At 40.6% G+C, this 20,681-nt stretch overlaps 1 protein-coding gene across 6 annotated transcripts in view; it reads left to right on the plus strand.

The window, feature by feature from the left end:
* The first annotated feature begins 11,186 nt into the window (after positions 1–11,186).
* The window catches only part of NUP58 (nucleoporin 58), a 49,341-nt gene continuing 39,846 nt past the window's right edge, over positions 11,187–20,681 (plus strand). For 2 of the 6 annotated variants that reach the window (XM_016925079.4, XM_016925080.4), the window contains exons 1-3: positions 11,674–12,525; positions 18,397–18,539; positions 19,843–19,878. In XM_016925079.4, the coding sequence (XP_016780568.1) occupies positions 12,419–12,525; positions 18,397–18,539; positions 19,843–19,878 (286 nt within the window). In that variant the 5' untranslated portion in view covers positions 11,674–12,418. Of the gene's footprint in view, positions 12,526–18,396; positions 18,540–19,842; positions 19,879–20,681 lie in introns of all 6 variants that reach the window. The other 4 variants (XM_054665120.2, XM_054665121.2, XM_001155775.7 and 1 more) reach the window with 3 other exon arrangements.

The raw sequence follows: 20,681 nt of genomic DNA on the forward strand, positions 1-20,681 counted from the left end.
CAGGCTGACTTCAGAGTCTGTATTCTTAACAACTGTTTTGCATTGATTTGCTTCTCAAAATCCATGTTAAAGTTCTATTTATGTTAATATGATAGGCTAGAAAATTACCTAGCTTTACAGAAAGAAAGTAAAATAACAGACAAAATATTAAATGACGTTTCTTTGACTCTTGAGTTGAATACTCTTGCACTAGATAGAATATTCCTTATGGTTAAATCTGGCAATCACTCAGTTCCATTATCTTTCCTCGAGACATCTCTTTAGAGGTCTCCAGATGCTTCTAGGAGCCTTTTCTCCTTTTGCTCCAGTTTGCACTTGTGTTCTCTGAGCCTACTGAATGGATATTATCCTGGGACTCTCCTCACCATGGGCCTGAGAAATGTGTTGGTTACTTGTGCTGAATTTTTAGATCCTGTGGTTTATCTTTCTTGATTTACTTACTTGCATTGTTTTATTTTGATGTAGTATATTCTGTATTAACTTCCTGAGAAAGGGTGAATGGAGCATAAATCCTTGACGGGAAGTTTGGCTAGGTCTAGAATTCTGTAATTTTAATTAGGATTTTGAAAGCTCCCAGAGACATATCCTGACTTTCAATGCAGTTGTTCAGAAATCCGCTGGCATTCCGATTTCCCTTTAGGTGTCGCTTCTACTTTCTCAGGATGCTTTTTGGATCTCTTTATCTCCAATGGTCTAAAATTTCAACATAATAAAACAGCTTTCTTGTTTATTTTTCTGCCCAGTGTTTTGAGCTCTGTAATCTGAAAACATAAGTCCTTCAATTCTGGGACATTTTCTTGTATTATTTCTGTAATAATTACTGTTTCGTTCTTTTTCCTTCTTCCTTTTTCTTTTTTCCCTTTAAAAATTTTTTTTATTCTTCTCACCTGTCTTCTCTCCCTCATCTTTCTTCTTTCCTATTTCCCTCCTGTCCTTTCTCCTTTCTTTTTATTTTGTTTTATTTTTATTTATTTATTTTTGAGACAGGGTCTCACTGTGTCACTGAGGTTGGAGTGCAGTGGCACAATCTCGGCTCACTACAGCCTCAACCTCTCAGGTTCAAGCAATCTTCCCACCTCAACCTCCTGAGTAACTGGGACTACAGGCGTGCACCACCAAGCCTGACTAATTTTTGTATTTTTTGTAGAGACAGGTTTTTTCCATGTTGCCCATGCTGGTCTCAAACTCTCAGGCTCAAGTGATCTGCCTGCCTCAGCCTCCCAAAGTGCTGGAATTACAGATGTGAGCCACTGTGCCCAGCCCCTTTCTTTTTTCAGTAGAAATTCCTGGTCTGACTTCCTAATTTTACTATTCTTTCACTCCTATTTTTTAAGAATTTACCTTTCTAATCTACTCTCTAGGAAATTCTTAATACTTCATTGTTTCTAATATTTTTAGAATACTCCATTATTTCTAATATTTTTAATTGCTGCAATTATATATATGTACATGTGTGTATGTATGTGTATGTATATATATATACACATATACATGCACATACATATATAATTGTAGACAAACCTTGTGCTCAGATCTTGGATTCTTCTTTTTCTTCCTTTTTTGTCTACTGAGCACAAGGTTTGCCTCCCAAAGTGCTGGGATTACAGGCATGAGCCACTGTGCCTGGCTTATATTTTTAATTTCTAAGTGTTTTCACTTTAAATAGACTTTATTTTTATTTATTTATTTATTTTTTAGAGATGAGGTCTCGCTATAGTGCCCAGGCTGGAATGCAGTGGCTGTTCATAGGTGTGATCATAGTGCACTACAGCCTCAAACTCCTGGGCTCAAGCAACCTTCCTGTCTCAGCCTTCTGAGTAGCTGGGAATACAGGTATGCTATACCACAAGATGCTCCAGGCTCATCTTGCATCTTTCCCACCCCAGCCCTAGAATCATCCATTTCCCCAAGGAGCCCTGGTTCCTTTTATTGGAAAATGTTATTAGAATCCAAGATCTGTTCTGAACCCAAGATGACCTAACTGGAAAAAAAAAATCCAAAATCTGAGCACAAGGTTTGTCTACTAGAATGTTATTGTTTCTAAGTGAAGAGATCTTTTTGGTTACATACATTTTCCTATTTTTCTTTGTTTTTCAGTTTGTTCATTTATTTGTTTTCTAGCCTCCTGCTCTGATACATGTAAGAGCTCATCTCTCCTAGGTGAATAATAGTTTTCATTTATTTATATATTTCTTGTAATTTTTGCTTCCTGAACCCTATTCCTTTTAGGTTCTCTCTACGTTTGCTGTTTTGGTCTCTGACTTTGATGTCAGAAGCGATCCTCCAATATCTAATCATCTTTAATGGTCCTTTCCAGCAATAAAATGCTGATTGGAAACTTACTCTTTATAGGAGAATTTGCCTATTGTTAAGCTTCATTATTGAATGATGGGGTAGGGGCTTGGTACTTTTGTTGGGGGTCCCTACATCATTATTTGAAGACCCTGTGCATGTGAAGGGCACAGGGAGCTCTGGGAACAGATGTCCTGTTAGCAGCAGTAGCTGAGTAGAAGCCCCAGTCAGGTACCATATATAGGATCCAGATGATCCAGGCCATCTGCTTCTCTGTTGCCAGCTCTCCCCTTGGTGATTACTGCAAGGAACAAAGAGACCCATTTCCCCTCAATACAAGGGGTGGGAAATGAAGAGACATTGGAAAGAGAAGAGGTTCATTCACTAATATTTGTTTTATTGTTAGTAATATTTATAAAGCACATGATCCAGTTTCAGAGGATTCAATATGCACCTGTGTTCCTACATTCCTATCCTTCCCTTTAAAAATGTTGACATACAATAAAATTCATCAGATTAAGCGTTTTCTGCTGCCTGATCTCATCAATTATGCCAAGAGCACACTTAATACTGTTACAATTCAATTGAGTAGTCCACTGCAACTTACAAACTAATCTGAAGGAAGATAATCAGGAAGAGATTTGTTTTTAGGGTTAGTTAGACTGGTGAATATCAAAATACCAGTGTAATCATTGACCACAAGAAAGCAGATGGGAATGAAAGTCAGCATGTTCTCTTCCTATAAAGCTTGGGGGGAGGTCACATTACAGTTGAGAAGATTGCTTAGTTAGCATGAATTCAGAGCAGGGGAAACTAGCTGCATGATAGGAGAGGCTGTTGCCATTCAGCAAAGATCTTGATGCATCAGTCAGCCTATCAGGATGTACCAACCACAAGAAAAGGCAGGAGGGGCTCTGGGCCAGCCAGGCCTCTAGAGGCAGCCCTGAAGATTCATTATTTGAGGGAAATATTAGATTTCCCTAAACTAGGCCTCATTATTGAACAATCCTCCCTCTAAGGGCCCTATTCTGTCTTTAGATATGCCATTTCATCTGCTAGGTTCATATCAAGATGTGGTATAGAAGCTATGCTGTCTTTTTAAGGAGACATATCTGTAACTTAATTAATTTTGTTTTAATGTATATATTTATAATTTCCTTTATCATCCAACTTCTAGGAGACATCAGGTTTTTTCTTACATGTGCCTACAAAAACAACTTAAAATAGTGACATGACTAATAATTGATGATTTTAATAAAATATCATTTTCTTAATTGACTTTGCAATTAAAGACGGAGTTTTTTTGCACAAAAAGTTGAAAGTTAAAATTCACAAAAAGCATCAAAGAAACTATTATTACGATTTGAAATAATGAGGAATCAGATTTTTTTTTTTTTGAGACAGAGTCTTACTCTGTTGCCCAGGCTGGAGTGCAGTGGCACCATCTCAGCTCACTGTAAGCTCTGCCCCCTGGGTTCAAGCCTTAGTCTCCTGAGTAGCTGGGACTACAGGTGTGCGTTACCACACCCAACTAATTTTGTATTTTTTAGTGGAGACGGGGTTTCGCCATGTTGGCCGGGCTGGTCTCGTACTCCTGTACTCAAGTGATCTGCCCACCTCGGCCTCCCAAAGTGCTAGGATTACAGGCATGAGCCACCATGTAATCAGAGTTTTCTGCATTTGTTTCTCTGTAATGTTTAATGCTTATTTTTACACTACTAAAAAAAAAATGAAAAGTGCCCCTATAAAAGGCACAAGAGATATTTGATATTTTGATTATTATGTAAGAAAATATTTTACATTTAACAATAAAATATTGGTGCTGTTTTTTGGGGGGGAGGCTTAAACAACAGAAATTTATTGTCTTGCAATTTTTTTTTTTTTTTACTTTAAGGTCTGGGATACATGTGCAGAATGTGCAGGTTTGTTACATATGTATTAATGTGGCATGGTGATTCGCTGTACCTATCAACTCATCATCTAGGTTGTTCTGTTGTTGTTGTTGTTGTTGTTTTGAGATGGAGTCTTGCTCTGTTGCCCTGGCTGGAATGCAGTGCACGATGATCTCGACTCACTGCAACCTCTGCCTCCTGGGTTCAAGCGATTCTCCTGCCTCAGCCTCCTGAGTAGCTGGGACTACAGGCACATGCCACCACGCCCAGCTAATTTTTTGTATTTTTAGTAGAGACGGGGTTTCACCTTGTTAGCCAGGATGGTCTCGATCTCCTGACCTCGTGACCCGCCTGCCTCGGCCTCCCAAAGTGCTGGGATTATAGGCGTGAGCCACCACACCCTGCTGGCCCATCTAGATTTTAAGCCTTGCATGCATTAGGTATTTGTTCTAATGCTCTCCCTCCCCTTGCCCCCTAACCCCTGACAGGCCCCAGTGTATGATGTTCCCCTCCCTGTGTCCATGTGTTCTCATTGTTCAACTCCCACTTATGAGTGAGAACATGCGGTGTTTGTTTTGCGGCTCCTGTGTGTTTGCTGAGAATGATGGCTTCCACCTTCATTCATGTCCCTGCAAAGGACATGAACTCATTCTTTTTTATGGCTGCATAGTATTCCATGGTGTATATGTGCCACATTTTCTTTATCCAGTCTATCACTGATGGGCATTTGGGTTGGTTCCAAGTCTTTTGCTATTGTAAATAGTGGATGCTTTTATAATTATGTTTACTGTTTACCAGCGAATGGAATATTATAAAAGCAATCACAATTCCTAATCTTGGTGCTTCTTAAGTAAGCATAAATCGTTAAAAGAGCAAGAATATTTCACTTGATTTCATTTCTTGGCTTTTATTTCTAGGAGTTTTATGGAAGAAGGTAAAGTCTATGATTAGAATTCTCTGTGAAATCAAAGGTATCTGAATTCAGATCTCATTTCTGCCACTTTCTAGCTGTGAATTTAGTCAAATTATTTAACTTCTCTAACTCTTGATGTCCTTATCTGTAAACAGTGGTACTTATCATTATGTTATCCATTGAGTTATTTGTACGGGTTAATGAAATAATGAACAGAAGTACTTAGCATAGTAGCTGGCCTCGATAAGTGCTCAATAGCTGGATATAGCAGCCTTTGCCTATAGTCCCAGCTACTCAGGAGGCTAAGGCAGGAGCAATCAGAGCTCACTCAGCTCACTTGAGCCCAGCAGTTCGAAGCTGCAGTGAGCTATGATTGCACTATTGCACTCCAGCCTAGGTGACAGAGGAAGACCCCCATCTCTAAAAATAATAATAATAAATAAATGCTCAATAAATAATAGTTGTGTGTATGTACATGTTAAGCAGAATAAATCCTAGAGTTCCCAGAAATATCTAGATACCTGTCGATCCTCATTCTAGATCTTCACCATGGAGTTCAGAAATGTGCTTGGATCAGGCTGTGTTCATTTGGGGAGACTGAACTTGTCTCAGGATGAAATTTGTCTGAATGCACTGTATACTGTATTCAAGTGATCACATTATGTATTCTGCACCTCTGCAATTGAGGAGGTACACCTGGCCCAAGGAAGTGCACATGTCCAGGTTATACTCATGCTGGGCTGGAGGAAGACATACTAGTATTATGTTTCCATAAGGTTGGTGTGATGCTTACTCTTTCAGGACCTAGGGGTTCAGAGACTGGCTCCTCATTCTGTCTTTAAAAAGGTTACTAGCCATTTTTTTTTCTAAGTGTCCTTCTCTCTAAATCCTTTAGATAAGTAAACCTTGATGATTTAGCCAAGTGGTATCTGAGTCTGGGTTTTTGCACTTGCTATTGACATTGGCTGACACAGTGGTTAGTCATGCTTTAGTCTACATGACCACTTTATTGAACACTGGGTTCTGTGGGGTGCGAGCAGACAGTATCTTTCTTTTGCTCCACTGCTACCCTTCAAGCCTGCTTTGCTGGCTGTCTCTTCACCTCTCCTCAATAGGAGCTTGAGCTGATCCTGGAGAAGTACCTGTTTCTCTCATATTTTAGAGTAATCTGACATATATACTTCAAAATGTATCCAGTTCAAAGCTTCTCCTTTTCCCTATACCACCCAGGTTTGATGACAGTGGGATGGAGGTGGGACGGGGTAGGAGAATCTGTTTTGACCGTCTTGGCCCACTTTCTTCCTGCTTGCTTTCTAGCTCCTATTTTGGCTCCCCGAGCATCAGGTCTTACTTGACAAAACCTTTTATAATCTGGCATCACTGATTTGTGTGCAGCAGATGCCTGAATGCCTCCTCTTTCTCCCTTGGGAAACTCAGTCAATTACTTAACCCTTCATCCAACCTCTGGGGCTTGCAGAATGCCTTAATTCCCTGAAGTAGGTGCAGCTCTCTCTAGTTCATTTCTTACAAGCTGACTCTTGGTTTCTGATATACACAAGGCTTGGCTACTCCTGTTTTTCTGGATTCCCTTGAAACTTGTCTGTGTCTGTACAATAACTCTGTGTTCCCACACCTCCATCATATATGCACACATTTATGCTTGAACTACCTTGAGAGAGTTCCTGTTCTTAGCAATAAAAGAGGTCTAATTAGATTATGGGGAAACTGCTCAGAGCAAAGGGAACTGGGCAGGCTTAGGGAACTTTTATCCATGACATGGAAAAGACATGAATATACTCCTGCTTCATGGAGGTGGACATCTGTCTAGTGACCAGAATATGTGTATCCCTCAAGCACAATGACTTGTTTCCATGAAAGGTGAGAGCAATAAGTGCAGATATATTGTTCCTCTTTGGCTCCCATTTTTTTGAGACTACATGTTGACCACTGCCTTTCTGTTGGCGTGTTTCAAGGCAATTACATAATAGGTTGTTGGTGGCATTTTTTTGTTATATTCCAGCCCTATATATATTATTGACTTCTGTCAATCTTGGATATTTCCTAGGTTTCCTCAGTAACGCATGTAAAATTCATCTTTTGGGGTGAACTCCTACTAAAAAGGCATACTACATTTAGTTATGAATAATAAAGATTCAGCTCTAATGGACTAAATAACATACAAATAGACTTTTCTCTCATTTAAAAGAAATCTGAAGGTAGATAGTATAGGGCTGGTATGGTGCCTCTACAGTATACCATCATGGACCTAAGCTCATACTATTTTTTTGTGATACCCTCCTTTGCATATGACTTCCATTCTTAAAGTCACTCATGGACCAAGATGGCTATTGGAGATCCAGCCATTGTGTCTAAGTTCCAGGTAGTAGGAAGAAAGGAGAAGAAAGTTAAAACAGATGTATGCCAGCTATCTGTCCCCAAGAAAATGAGTGATTCTGGAAGTCTCATCTCATGTTTCCTACCCACCTCTACCTATAAAGGAAGCTGGAGACATATAGTTGTTTATCTGGTTAGTTTGCCACTTTGGAGAAAACTGAGGTTTTAAGGAAGAAGGAAGGAAAGAATAAATATTGGTGGCCAGAAGATAGCGTCCATCATTTATCTTATGTTGACATTGCTTAGTTTCTCTTCTCATCCTTCCTTATCCACTAAAGTTGTCAAGTCATAAAAGCAACTTTCTCAGGTCCCATCTCTGCCAATAGGAAGGGTGTATTTCAAAATAAATGACTATAGTTTGAATTACATACATTTAGCTTTATGGATAACTCCTTACATTTATTTTTCTCATTTATTGGGTGATGAGTGAAAACATTCATCAGGAAATAGACAATTACTGTTCTGACCTGTGATTGGGAACTTTTGTTTTAGCTTTAAGCTTTTCCCCCTTAACTTTTTAGTTTGAAAATTTCAAACCTACAGAAAAGCTGTAAAATTATTACAATGAACACCCATATACCTTGTTTTGACAGTCATCCTATAATTTGCATTATTGATTTATCTCTCTATATACATTTGGTTGTTGCTGTTGTTCAATCACTTGAGAACTTAATGAATTTTTAAAGTGGAAGGACACTACTCAAATATTTAAAACCCTAAAATATTTAAGACCTTTTCTGAGAATAATTTTCAAGATAAAGACTGTGATTGAAGGCAAATGGTTACATGTAATTTCTAAAAGATAACCTCTCTTCTGGATATTTCAGAGGACCAGAACTGGAGATATTACAGACTCCTTTCAATAGACTTCAGATTCCCACTTCCTTTCTGTCTTAGAACCGCTGCTGAGAGAGGTTCTCAAATGGTTATCCTGATCTGAACACTCCCACCAAAGCAAACCTATTTTAGATATATTAATGCAAACACAAATTAGAAGTTTTAGCCTGGGCAACACGGTGAAAACCCATCTTTACAAATAAACAAATTAGCCGGGCATGGTGGTGGACACCTTTATGTAGTCCGAGCTACTCGGGTGGCTGAGGTGGGAGGATCGCTTGAGCCAGACAGGCAGAGGTTGCAGTGAGCCAAGATGGTGCCACTGCACTCCAGCCTGGGCACAGAGCCAGACCCTGTCTCAAAAAGGAAGAAAAAAAAAAGAAAATTTTTTACAGTGCTATTTCTGTTTGGATAATTCAGTTTGATTATGACATTAACAATGTCATCATCCTGCTGGCAAATCAGCAAAAGATGCAGTTCTCTAACAGAATGCTTACGATATAAGAAGCAAGAAAAGACAAAATGGCCTACTCTAGAATTTAGAATCTGAAGCACTTGCTTCATCCCTGGAAGCAGCAATTCACATAGAACTGACACATAGGTTCAAGTCCTCTAATGTTAAAAAGCGTAATATTTAGAAGATCCTTTCGGATAGGATTTGTTACTCTACCTAGACTAGGTCAGGAAGGTTAAGCCAGATTCCAGTGCTCCATGGTTCTGCTCGGTTGCAGATAGGATTCAGACTTATGTATGCGTAATGCTCAGTTTCTGCTATTTTACTGTTTTCCATTCACTAACCAAACCATTGAGCTTATTGAAAACTGCTTTCTTTGGAGTTTCATTTCTGTAGAATGTAAGGATGTAATTTCTTTCTTCACTAATAGGACAAGTGGCACAAGGTATATGAGATGAGAAGGGGTCTCCGAGATCTAGTATTATACTTAGTGCATCTAGTGGTAGATTGCAATACTGCTCATCAAATATTCCAGATTTTGTCTCTGCAGTGCTCCTCCTTGAGTGATTTGGGGATTTATTATGTAGTATAACTTAAAATATTCTGCCAGATACAAGGCAAGAAATGCTACACTAAAATTTTGATAAAACAAAGTTAAAAGGATAGTTTGCTTGTTAATTGGAATGGCTTCCCCCAAAACCCAAACTTTAATCTAAGTCAGACTTCCTTTATTTCCTTTATAAACGTTCAGCTTCAAAACAGTTATAGATGTGGCTGGGCGCGGTGGCTTACGCCTGTAATCCCAGTACTTTGGGAGGCCGAGGCAGGCAGATCACAAGGTCAGGAGATTGAGACCATCCTGGCCAACATGGTGAAACTCCAGCTCTACTAAAAATACAAAAATTAGCTGGGCATGGTGGCGCATGCCTGTCATCTCAGCTACTTAGGAGGCTGAGGCAGGAGACTCGCTTGAACCAGGGAGTCGGAGGTTGCAGTGAGCCAGGATCTAGCCAGTGCACTCCAGCCTAGTGACAGAGTGAGACCCCATCCAAAAAAAAAAAAAAGTTACAGATTTACAGAATTATTACATAGTGTGGTCATATTCCTCACACCCAGTTTCCCCTATTAGGAAATTAGTCCCTATGATATTTTTACATGTTCTTTCTTTCCTGTGAATATTACAAGTCTTGTTCATTATTATATATTTAAGTGCCAGCCATTTTGCTATTACTAATTGTAGGTTGGTATTCTTCAATAGTTTTGGAAAGAATACACGAGAAAATCAAAAGACATAGGGAGTGCCTTTCTATCTTCCCATAAAAATCATGTGGATCTTTTTTTTTTTCAGTCAAAAGGAAGTCTCCTAGACTTTATGTGAACAATCCTCTTACTGACCACCCTATAGCCATCACTGAAAATAGCTTTCTCTATATCACCGAAGCTTTAAAACTCACAACAATCTTTTATTTTTGCCTCCTGTTCGATAACTATGAAGTTTTTATTTATATCTTAATCCAAATATATCCCTTTTTTCTTTTTTATCATTCCCATTATGACTTCCATGACGTTTAAAATGTTATGGCCGGGCACGGTGGCTTACGCCTGTAATCCCAGCACTTTGGGAGGCCTAGGTGGGCAGATCGCTTGAGGCCAGGAGTTCAAGACCAGCCTGGCCAACATGGTGAAAACCCATCTCTACTGAAAAATACAGAAATTAACCGGGCGTGGTGGCGTGCGCCTGTGATCCCAGTTACTTGGGAGGCTGAGGCAGGAGAATCGCTTGAACTCAGGAGACAGAGGTTGCAGTGAGTCGAGATGGTGCCACTGTATTCCAGCCTGGGCAACAGAGCGAGACTCTGTCTCAAAATAAAGTAAAATATAAATTAAATTTAAAAAACAAAATAAAATGTACGTTTCTTTTAATTATACAAACACAGAGGTGGTGTATTAGTCTGCTTGGCTGATACAACAAAATACCACAGACTGAGGTGGCTATAACAACAGACATTTACTTCTCTCAATTCTGGACGCTAAGTCCCAGATAAAGATGGGGCAGTTTGGGTTCCAGGTGAAAGCCCCTTCTTGCTCTGTCCTCACATGGCACACAGAGGAGAACAAGCTCTTCGTTGTTTTTTCTCATAAGGGCACTAATCTCGCCATGGGGGACCCACCAAGGTGACCTCATCTAAATTGAATTACCTCGCAAAGGCTCCATCTCCAAATACCAACATATTGGGGTGGGGTAGGGCTTTAACATATGGATTGGGGGAGGAGGGAAATAGTTCAGTCCACAGCTGGTGGCAATGCCCAAGCTCAACGGAAGATTAAAGTACTGAATTAGGGAGAACTGTGAGATGAGGTTAGAAAGACTAATCATACGGAGGTCATCAAGTGCCAAACTAAAGAGCCACTGGGCTTTTTAGATCATAAATCCGGGGGTTGCTTATGGGATGGATTTTGTTAGAGATCACGAGTAGGAAAACCATCTGGGGGAGTAATATAACAATCCCTGAGGGAAAAATAAAAACTAACACTATGATGACAACCCTCGAATGCACCACCACCAGGAAGCCTTTCCTGATGCTTCGCCAGAGAGGTTCTCTTTAAACGCGAATTTTTCTTGAGTTATCCTAGAAATGTAAGTTACACCTCACATTTCGCCTTCTTTCGTACATGTTCTTGTGCGTTTCCTAATCCTTCCACTTTGTAGTTCCTCCAGCACCGGTTGTGTCCGAGGGCCCTTCTGGCGGAGCCACACTCGCTCGGCCCAAGGTCCCGCCCTCCAGCATCAGGATGCACGGACAGTATTTGTGGACTTGACCGCATCCCAGGAAATCCAGCGGGCCTGGCCACTTCTGGGCGCCAGGACCACAGCCGGCCACCCCACGGACGCCTGGGACGCTCTTCTGGGCCCCCTTCGGGGCTGGGCGTCGGGCTCGCAACAACTGCGACCAACTGGCTCCGCGAGGCCTGGGGCGCAGGGGTGGGGCTCACGTCGTGGGACGGTTGTATGGATTATTTTCGATTGATTTCCGAACCTTCAGGAAGCAGACACGCTCCCCTTCCTTCTTAGGGATGGGGCGGCAGCCAACGAAAGCCCGAAGCCGCCTCCTTTTCTGTGTGGGGAGCTTGGAGATGCTCAGGAGGGACCTCCCCGATTCTGCGATTCTGAGCATCATTTTTGGCAGGAGGCTAGATAGTAGTAATTGACATTCATCACCCTAAAGTGCGGATTATGTCAGTACAGATGCTACGATAGAAGAACTAAAAAATGACAGAAATGGTTTTATTGTTTTTAAACTCTGGGAGCCTACTCCTTTAAGAGATTAGGCAGGGCGCCTATTACCGCCTGGTCCCAGCGTGCCTTGCGCGGCTCGCCGTCCCCTACTCACTTACCAGGGCTCATTGCGTGACGGTTACACTTCCGGCGGGCTACGTGCGCGCGGCGAGCGCCGGGCGTACTTTTGCGTGGTTGCTCCACCCCCTCAGCCTTGCCTTCGCTGCCGTTGGGGCTGGAAGTTCTCGCCAGGTCCGTGCCGGGCGAGAGAGATGCTGCCCGGCCGGCCTCGGCTTTGAGGCGAGAGAAGTGTCTCAGACCCATTTCGCCTTGCTGACGGCGTCGAGCCCTGGCCAGACATGTCCACAGTGTTCTCCTTCGGGTCCGGGACTCTGGGCTCCACCACCGTGGCCGCCGGCGGGACCAGCACAGGCGGCGGTTTCTCTTTCGGAACGGGAGCATCTAGGTAACCACACTTTCTCGCCTTCCTGGCCCGGATTCACCCCCACCCCCACCCCCGCAAAGCTCCCTTGGTGTCCCCATCCTCTCTCTTCCTGCTGGCTTCCTTCCCAGTGGGGCTGGAGAGAAGCACTTAATCTAGCCGCCCGGCGTCGTAGGCCTCTCGCCGCGGTACCCGGGCCCAGCGCGGCCTGGTGAAGTGGAGGGCGGGATGGGTTCTGTGCTGTGAGGTTTCCAGAATCCACGTATAGTTCAGGCATTGTTTGGACCTAGTGGGGTCTTGACTGCGTGGAAGGGCCTGGGGGTCTACCCCGGAGCTTTAGCGATGTGTCAGTCTTAGGCATAGAATGAACATTGAATGAATGAATGAAATTATAGCATACTGTGGAGTTTTATGATAGATAATTCCGATTTCATTGCAGCATTTGCGGTTTCGGATATGACGGTGTTTTAATAACTTTGTGGTTTTTAACCAGCTTTTCAAGCTTTTGTGCCACATGGGACCTTATCTGTTTTTGTTAAAAGAAAAAAACAAAAACACTTTTTTACAGTGTTTATTAGTGGTAATTTTCTGCAGTATGTGCAGATTAGTATATCTGATGCAAGAATGTTGTGTTGTAGTAACTCAATTTGTCTTTTACTTAAATTACAAAACGTAGGTAGCATGTTTCTTGTTTTTGTGCAACCCATTAGTTCAGGTGGCGACAAAAACATAACTATCCAGAAAGAAACAAAGTGGTGAGACATTTTAATGAGAGATTTAAGCTTTAGAACTCAATTTTTTTTAAGATAAAGGTGGAGGGGTTCATAAAGTTAAGGAATGTGCACACTGTCAGCAAGATACTTCCTGAAGCTTAAAAGATGTGACTGTAGATTTAAAAGGCAAATACTTAAGCATGACCTGCAGTTTAAAAAGGGAGGGAGGAGGAACCACGGACTACACAGTCAATTCAGAAATTTGAATTTTCATCCATACCTCCGTTATTCTTATTCTACTCGCTCAACAACAGGTCCTGATAATGTTACTTCTGCCATTTCTGTTTGTCTTTATTTCCAGTTCCACAACCCTGCTCAGGCTATTGTCATTCGTGGAACAAATATTTATTGGACAGATTCCCATGTGCAAGGCTCTGTTTTAGGTATTAAGAGTCTTGCTCTCTTGATCCTTACATTCTTATGAAAATAATTTTGATTCTTGTCAGATTTTTAACCAGCTGTCTTTCTTGTTTTAGATGAAAACTACTCCAATCAACTTCTTCAATCTGTTCTGCCACATTGTAGCCAGAGTAATTGAAAAACAAAATTCCCATTGCTCTCTCTTTAATCATTACCCGCCATCGTTAGAATGAAGTTTAAAAAAGAAAAAAAAACTTACCATAGTCTGCAAGGTCCACTTCTGCTGGAACCTCTGGGGACTCATCTTGAGCGGGACTCATCTTGAGCCCATCTTTTTATTTTAGCTATCCAGACCCACTGTTAAAAACAAACACACAACTACCACCCTAAATAACTGAAATAAAGTTTCAGAGAAAGATACCTTTACTTCATGGGATGCACTTTGATATTTTCTATTTCTTTTTTTTTTTAATGTTGCTTATGACTTGATGAATTAATTTTTATATTTCTCTCATGGTCCTGATCTTAGAAAGCCTGTCCTAGCAACATGGCCTTTTCTCTTTTCAAGTGGGCTTTGCCAGCCCCTTCCTTGCAAATATCAAATGGTCTTTTCCCCAGAGAGGCCTTTTCTGACCTGTCAGTCTAGGGGAGATTTCCATTCTCCTAGTACTCTTAGAGTGCTGATCACAATTGTAATCTGTTTGTTATATTTATTGTTAACTTGTTTGTTGTCAGATCTCAGCACTAGAATAATTAATATCTATGTCTCTCACTGACTAGAAACTGCCTGAGGGCAAGGTCTGAGTCTAATTTACCACCTCATTGTCAGTCCCAAGGACAGTGCCTGGCATAGAAAAAGGGCTTTAATAACAATTTGAATGACTGAGCAAATGAGTTATTAGTAATAAGCTATAAAAAATTACCCAAGTTTTAGAGAGGCTTGGATAAATTAATGAAAGAGGAGACTGTCCGACATAAATTTGTTAGAGTGCTGGTTGGGAGGCCTGACAGCCCCTAGTGCCACCTAGTGATTTGATGTCTTGAGGTTGGTCATTTTAGGGGAGTTCTCACATCTGGAAAAGGAGTATAATATATTACCTGAGTTGATGAGTGAGATGAAGTATTTAAATATTTAGCATCAAGTCTGGCACTTGCTAAGTGCTCAGTAAATCTTAGCTATTATGTTAGCTACCAAGTCTGCATTAGGGCAAGCTGGGCAAGTTAAAATGACATTCCAGATGTGATTGAGTCAAGTTGCCTTTTCTACAGTACATCCTATCAAGTCCTTGGCAGATAACATTGGTTTGAGGCAATAATTGGTCAAGTCTAGGGTAGCTTTTGTTTTTCTTGAATTTAGTAAATTTCACTGCCACCAAAATTTCTTTCTTGCTTTTGTGGTAGAGAAAAATTTCATTTTGATGTGTTTCTTTGGCAGTATTTTCAACTTTCATTATGTAATACTTCATAATGTCTTCAGTTATGTTGTCAAGACATTATATATATATACATATATATATATATATATTTTTTTAAGACAGAGTCTCACTCTTGTTACCCAGCCTGGAGTGCAATGGCGCGATCTTGGCTCATTGCAACCTCCACCTTACGGGTTCAAGCAATTCTCCTGCCTCAGCCTCCCAAATAGCTGGGATTACAGGCACGCCACCACACCTGGCTAAATTTTTTTTTTTTTTTTTTTTTTTGGTATTTTTAGTAGAGATGGGGTTTCACCATGTTGGCCAGGCTGGTCTCAAACTCCTGACTTCAGGTGATCCATCCACCTCGGCATCCCAAGGTGCTGGGATTACAGGCGTGAGCCACCACACCCAGCCGCCAGTAATGTTTTAGTATCCCCCAAATACTCATTTACCCTACTCCACATTATACACACAACAGTGTCAAAATAACAATACGATCAGACTACTACCAGCTAAGCTAAATGTTTTGGCATATATGCCCCTTTTATGGTTGTACTACCTATGTTGTCTGGATATAGCCATTACATACTATATTCTTTTGCTTGTAGCGCTCACTTAGGGTTTCTGTGTGTGTGATCTCACTTAGTTTTGATTGTAGCAATATGTTGTTAAAAATACATTTTAAATTAAGACTAAATGTTTAAAGATCTGTGGGGGTTTTTTTTGTTTTTTTGTTTTTTTGTTTTTTTTGAGACGGGGCCTCGCTCTGTCTCCCAGGCTGGAATGCAGTGGCGCAATCTCAGCCCGCTACAACCTCCACCTCCTGGGCTAAAGTGGTCTTTCCACCTCAGCTTCCTGAGTAGCTGGGATTACATTCAGGTGTGCATCGGCACGCCTGGCTAATTTTTGTTTTTTGGAAGTTTTTTGTTGTTGTTTTTTCGGTAGAGAGAGTTTCACCATGTGGCCCAGGCTGGGCTCAAGCTTCTGGGCTCAAGCAGTCTGCCTACCTCAACCTCCCAAAGTGCTGGGATTACAGGTGTGAGCCACCCGGCCTGGTCAAGATCTGTGTTTTAATTGTTAGCGAGAGCTTACCGCCCTGCTTTGTCTCCTGCCTCGCCTTCATATGCCCAAGGTGCACACAATCACATTTTAAAAATCAGTACTTCTCCTTTTACCTACTCAGTATGGATGGCACATCTCAAGTTCTACCCTTAATAAGCTCCTCCACCTCCATTCCCCTCACAGTGATTAGCTCTTTGCCTCAAACTTCTGCATTATCTCTTTGCCATCGTTTGGTACTTGATTATAATCTGCCTTATAGTAATTCTAAACTTACTGAAGGTGTGTACATTTCTACTGCTTGAATTATCTCCTGCTTGAGTATTTCTTTTCCTCCTTGTCCCCCAGTGTTTGCAAAAATTTGAGTGGCTTCTTAAGCTGATTATGAAATTGAAGACACCCGGACCCAAGTAACTTGGAGAACTCTTCTGGCTTGGAGTACAGTTATTTGTGTTGTTTATCCCCCTGGTAAACGGCATGTTCCTTGACTAGGGGACATCTTTCTGCTCCTTTGCTATTCCTGGCATAACGCCTTGTACATAATGTGTTTAGTTAAATTTATAAGTATCCCTAATGATAACAGTCATAACAACATTTATTGAAGTTAATTCATCCTGTGCTCTGAACCCTTATATTTAAAAAAAAATTCTGCTGGCCGGGTGCGGTGGCTCACGCCTGTAATCCCAGCACTTTGGGAGGCCGAGGCAGGTGGATCACGAGGTCAGGAGATTGAGACCATCCTGGCTAACATGGTGAAACCCTGTCTCTAGTAAAAATACAAAAAATTAGCTGGGTGTGGTGGCAGGCACCTATAGTCTGAGCTACTCCGGAGGCTGAGGTAGGAGAATGGTGTGAACCCGGGAGGCGGAGCTTGCAGAGTGCCACTGCACTCCAGCCTGGGCAACAGAGTGAGACTCCGTCTCAAAAAAAAAAAAAAAAAATCTGCTAAGTGGGTACTGTTAATTCCTATTTTGCAGATGAGGAAATAGAGGCTCAGAAAGGTTAAGTAATGGCACACAAGTACCAGAACATGGGGGGATTGGTACTGGAACCCAGCCACACTACTGCTGCCAGGGCTTTTGAGACTTTAAAAATGACATTGGGTTCTCCCATGGTGATTATTCTTTATGGAAGGGCAGCAAAGGAAATAATAAAGATAACTATGTAGGATAAAGAGAATTCGCCATTATGCTGTATAGTCTCCCTTAAATCTCCTACATAATTTTTGAAGTGTCAACTTGTCAAAATTTGCTTATTTTCACAGTTTGTCTTCCCACCTTTTCATAGCAAATCTGAACCCCTGAGTCTTGATAAGAGTAGTTGAAAAGTTGTGAAGTTTGTTCACTTTCACTTGTTTTTATCAGCTGTTTTTTTAAGCTTTGCAACGTGCTCTGAAGAGTTTCTGTTAATGAATACATGATCCTGAGACAGGGTGATTTTGCTTTGCGTTTAACTTTTGCCAGGAAATGTCCCCACTAGTTTTTCTATGCTTTTTTTGGTGGTAAAATACCTAACTCTATGCTCTCCCCAACACCACATTGCCCCATGAATGTGGTAATGTAGCAATGGAAAGCTAGTGAAGATAACTTAAAATAACTTTTCTATGGCCATTTAAAAATATGCTAGGTTTCAAAAATTGGTGAAAGCAGAATAATTGTGATCCCTACTTATGATTACCTTGAGATCTGGAATCCTTATTGCTGTAGACTGCTTTTCTTGAAATCTGGTATTGTATTTTTTTTCTTTTTGAGAGGGAGTCTCGCTCTGTCACTCAAACTGGAGTGCAGTGACACTATCTTGGCTGACTGCGACCTGCCTCCCGGGTTCAAGCAATTCTCCTGCCTCAGCCTCCTGAGTAGCTGGAATTACAGGCGTGTGCCACCACCACGCCTGGCTAATTTTTGTATTTTTGGAAGAGACGAGGTTTCACCCTGTCTCGAACCTGTTGCGAACTCCTGACCTTGTGATCCACCTGCCTCGGCCTCCCAAAGTGCTGGAATTACAGGCGTGAGCCACCACACCCAGCCTGAAATCTGGTATTGTATTTTTTAAGACTACTTTTACATGTGGATTTATTTTTAAGGAAGAACAGAAACATATTTGAACTTGGTGGGTTAAAGGTAAATTTATTTTTCTTTTTAGGTCCTATGACAATGTATTAGATATGTTACGTGAATGAAATTATCTTGAAGAGTTAATTTTTATTTTTCTTAAGTAAATATTGGCTCTAGCAGACTTCCTTTTGTGCATGTGATTTTTGTTTTGTTTTTGTTTCTTTAAATAAGCAACCCTTCTGTGGGGCTCAATTTTGGAAATCTTGGAAGTACTTCAACTCCAGCAACTACATCTGCTCCTTCAAGTGGTTTTGGAACCGGGCTCTTTGGATCTAAACCTGCCACTGGGTTCACTCTAGGAGGAACAAATACAGGTGAGGAGGATCTGATCACATTGTCAGAGAGTAGGCTTGGGATATTCTTTCCTAAATTGTGTCCTGTATCTCTCTTTACAAGGATCATCACTGGTAGTAGACCTTAAAAAATGGTAAATGCTAAGATGAAAAGAAATGCAAGGAATTGGAATTAAGGGCTAGTGATAGGCCCAATCATTGACTGTCATCTACTCTGATATAAGGAAGGAAAACATACAATTATTAATTTAAATTTTTGGATTATATAATGTAGTGTTTTTCCTTAGTGGAGATTGTTGTTTAAGCCAGCTTTATCAATTTGGAACATTAACATACATGAGATAATCAGCACCCTTACTGTAACATAATTTCTATTGTTTTTCTTTTTTTAGATACACAGTCTTGCTCTGTTGTCTAGGCTGGAGTGCAGTGGCATGATCATGGCTCACTGTAGCCTTGCAGCCTCTCGGGCCCAAGTGATCCTCCCACCTCAGCCTCCTGAGTAGATGGGACCACACGTGTGCACCACCATGCCTGGCTAATTTTTTTTTTTTTTTTTTTTTACTTTTTTACTTTTTGTAGAGAAGAGGTCTCCTCCTGGTCTTAAATTCCTGAGGTCAAGTGATCCTCCTGCTTTGGCCTCTCAGAGTGCTGGGATTATAGGCCTGAGTTACCATGCCTGGTCTATAATTTACGTTCCTAAGAGATGTTTTACATTTTTGTATTATTAAAACAATAAGTGGGAAAAGGGCGATAGGTAAAGGACTTGAAGGTTTCAAAACAATAGAAAGTTTTTGTTTTTAGTACAGCTGGAAAAATAATGTTTCACTGGAGCTGACCATTTAAAAAGTTTGCTTCTTTATTTACCCCTTATTTTCTACCCTTAGAGCCTCTTGGTCATTCTTACTACTTTTTGCGTTGATCTTCCAGCTTTGAGTGCAGCACATTTCACAGCCACATCTAGAAAAATGGAAGAACTACAGGAATAAATATGAGCAAATTAGTCAGTGAGCTGCTTGAGACAGCTCAGTATAGCATTTTGTTTGGAGTTGCTTTTTTTGGTCTTGCTTAATTTTGTTATAAGCAATAGTTATTTGCATTTTATAAATTTTATTCCTTAATCAAATTATGTATGGCTTGTAATATGAAAACCAGTGCTATGGGAAAAATGCGTGATTAGTGGCAGATACTATGATATGTATTGTTCTAATTAGAAGTGTTGTCACTCCCTGAGGGTGATTTTAAGTCTTTCCCTTATGACAGGTAAACCAAAAGAATGTCATCTTCATTGATGATTAAATTTTATTTCTCTTTTTGTCCCCAGGAATAGCAACAACTATAACTACAGGATTAACTCTGGGTAAGATTTTTGAGGAAAGATCCCAGCTCTGTGGTCTTCTAATAATTTTAATAAATTGAGTGATCTTTCTACTCTTCTCTCTTCTAATATTTCACAGAGCTGGGGTATAGAAAAAAGTGTGTATCACAGATGGTGACTTATCGGAGATCCTTTCAGTATTTGAGTAGTGAAAAAAAGGAATGACTTCGTAGAGTACTTTTATAATTCAGAAAAGTATTTTAAATGCAGAAATTGTTTTTAATGTGGAAGTTTATTTCATATTACTTTTTTAGTCATTTGACTCCAGTTAGTGGAAAAAACACCAAACTTTAAGCCAGAAATTTTGGAATTAAGCCTCTAAAATACTTGTGAGGCCTTAGGTAATGTTTGGGGGCTTTTAGTTATCTATAAAATTGAGGGTATTGAACTAATATCCGAAGACATAATACTTTCTGTAGTGTTAATGCTAAAGGGAATGTGAATAACTAGGGTTTCAGCCAGCTTTCAATCTGGATGGCAGTAAACAATGTGAAAGCAAAGGAAAAGGAAATGAAAGAACATTCAGAAGCTCTTAAATTTAATTTTAAGTTAAAGGAAAGGAAAAGGAAATGAAAGAACATTCAGAAGCTCTTAAATTGAGTTTTAAGTTAAGGATTGGCAGACTTTCTTCATTTGGATGCTACACCTGTTATTAACAGAAAACAACACATCTGTTTATCAGCAAAGTTTTGGACTGGATTAGCTGCAAAGACAAGCAAGTGAATCTTCTTGTTTTCTTTTTTGCTTTTTTTCCCCCCATCAGACAGGTTCTTCCTCTGTTGCCC

This window comes from Pan troglodytes, chromosome 14 (genome assembly GCF_028858775.2).
Source record: "Pan troglodytes isolate AG18354 chromosome 14, NHGRI_mPanTro3-v2.0_pri, whole genome shotgun sequence".
Taxonomy (NCBI): Eukaryota; Metazoa; Chordata; class Mammalia; order Primates; family Hominidae; genus Pan; species Pan troglodytes.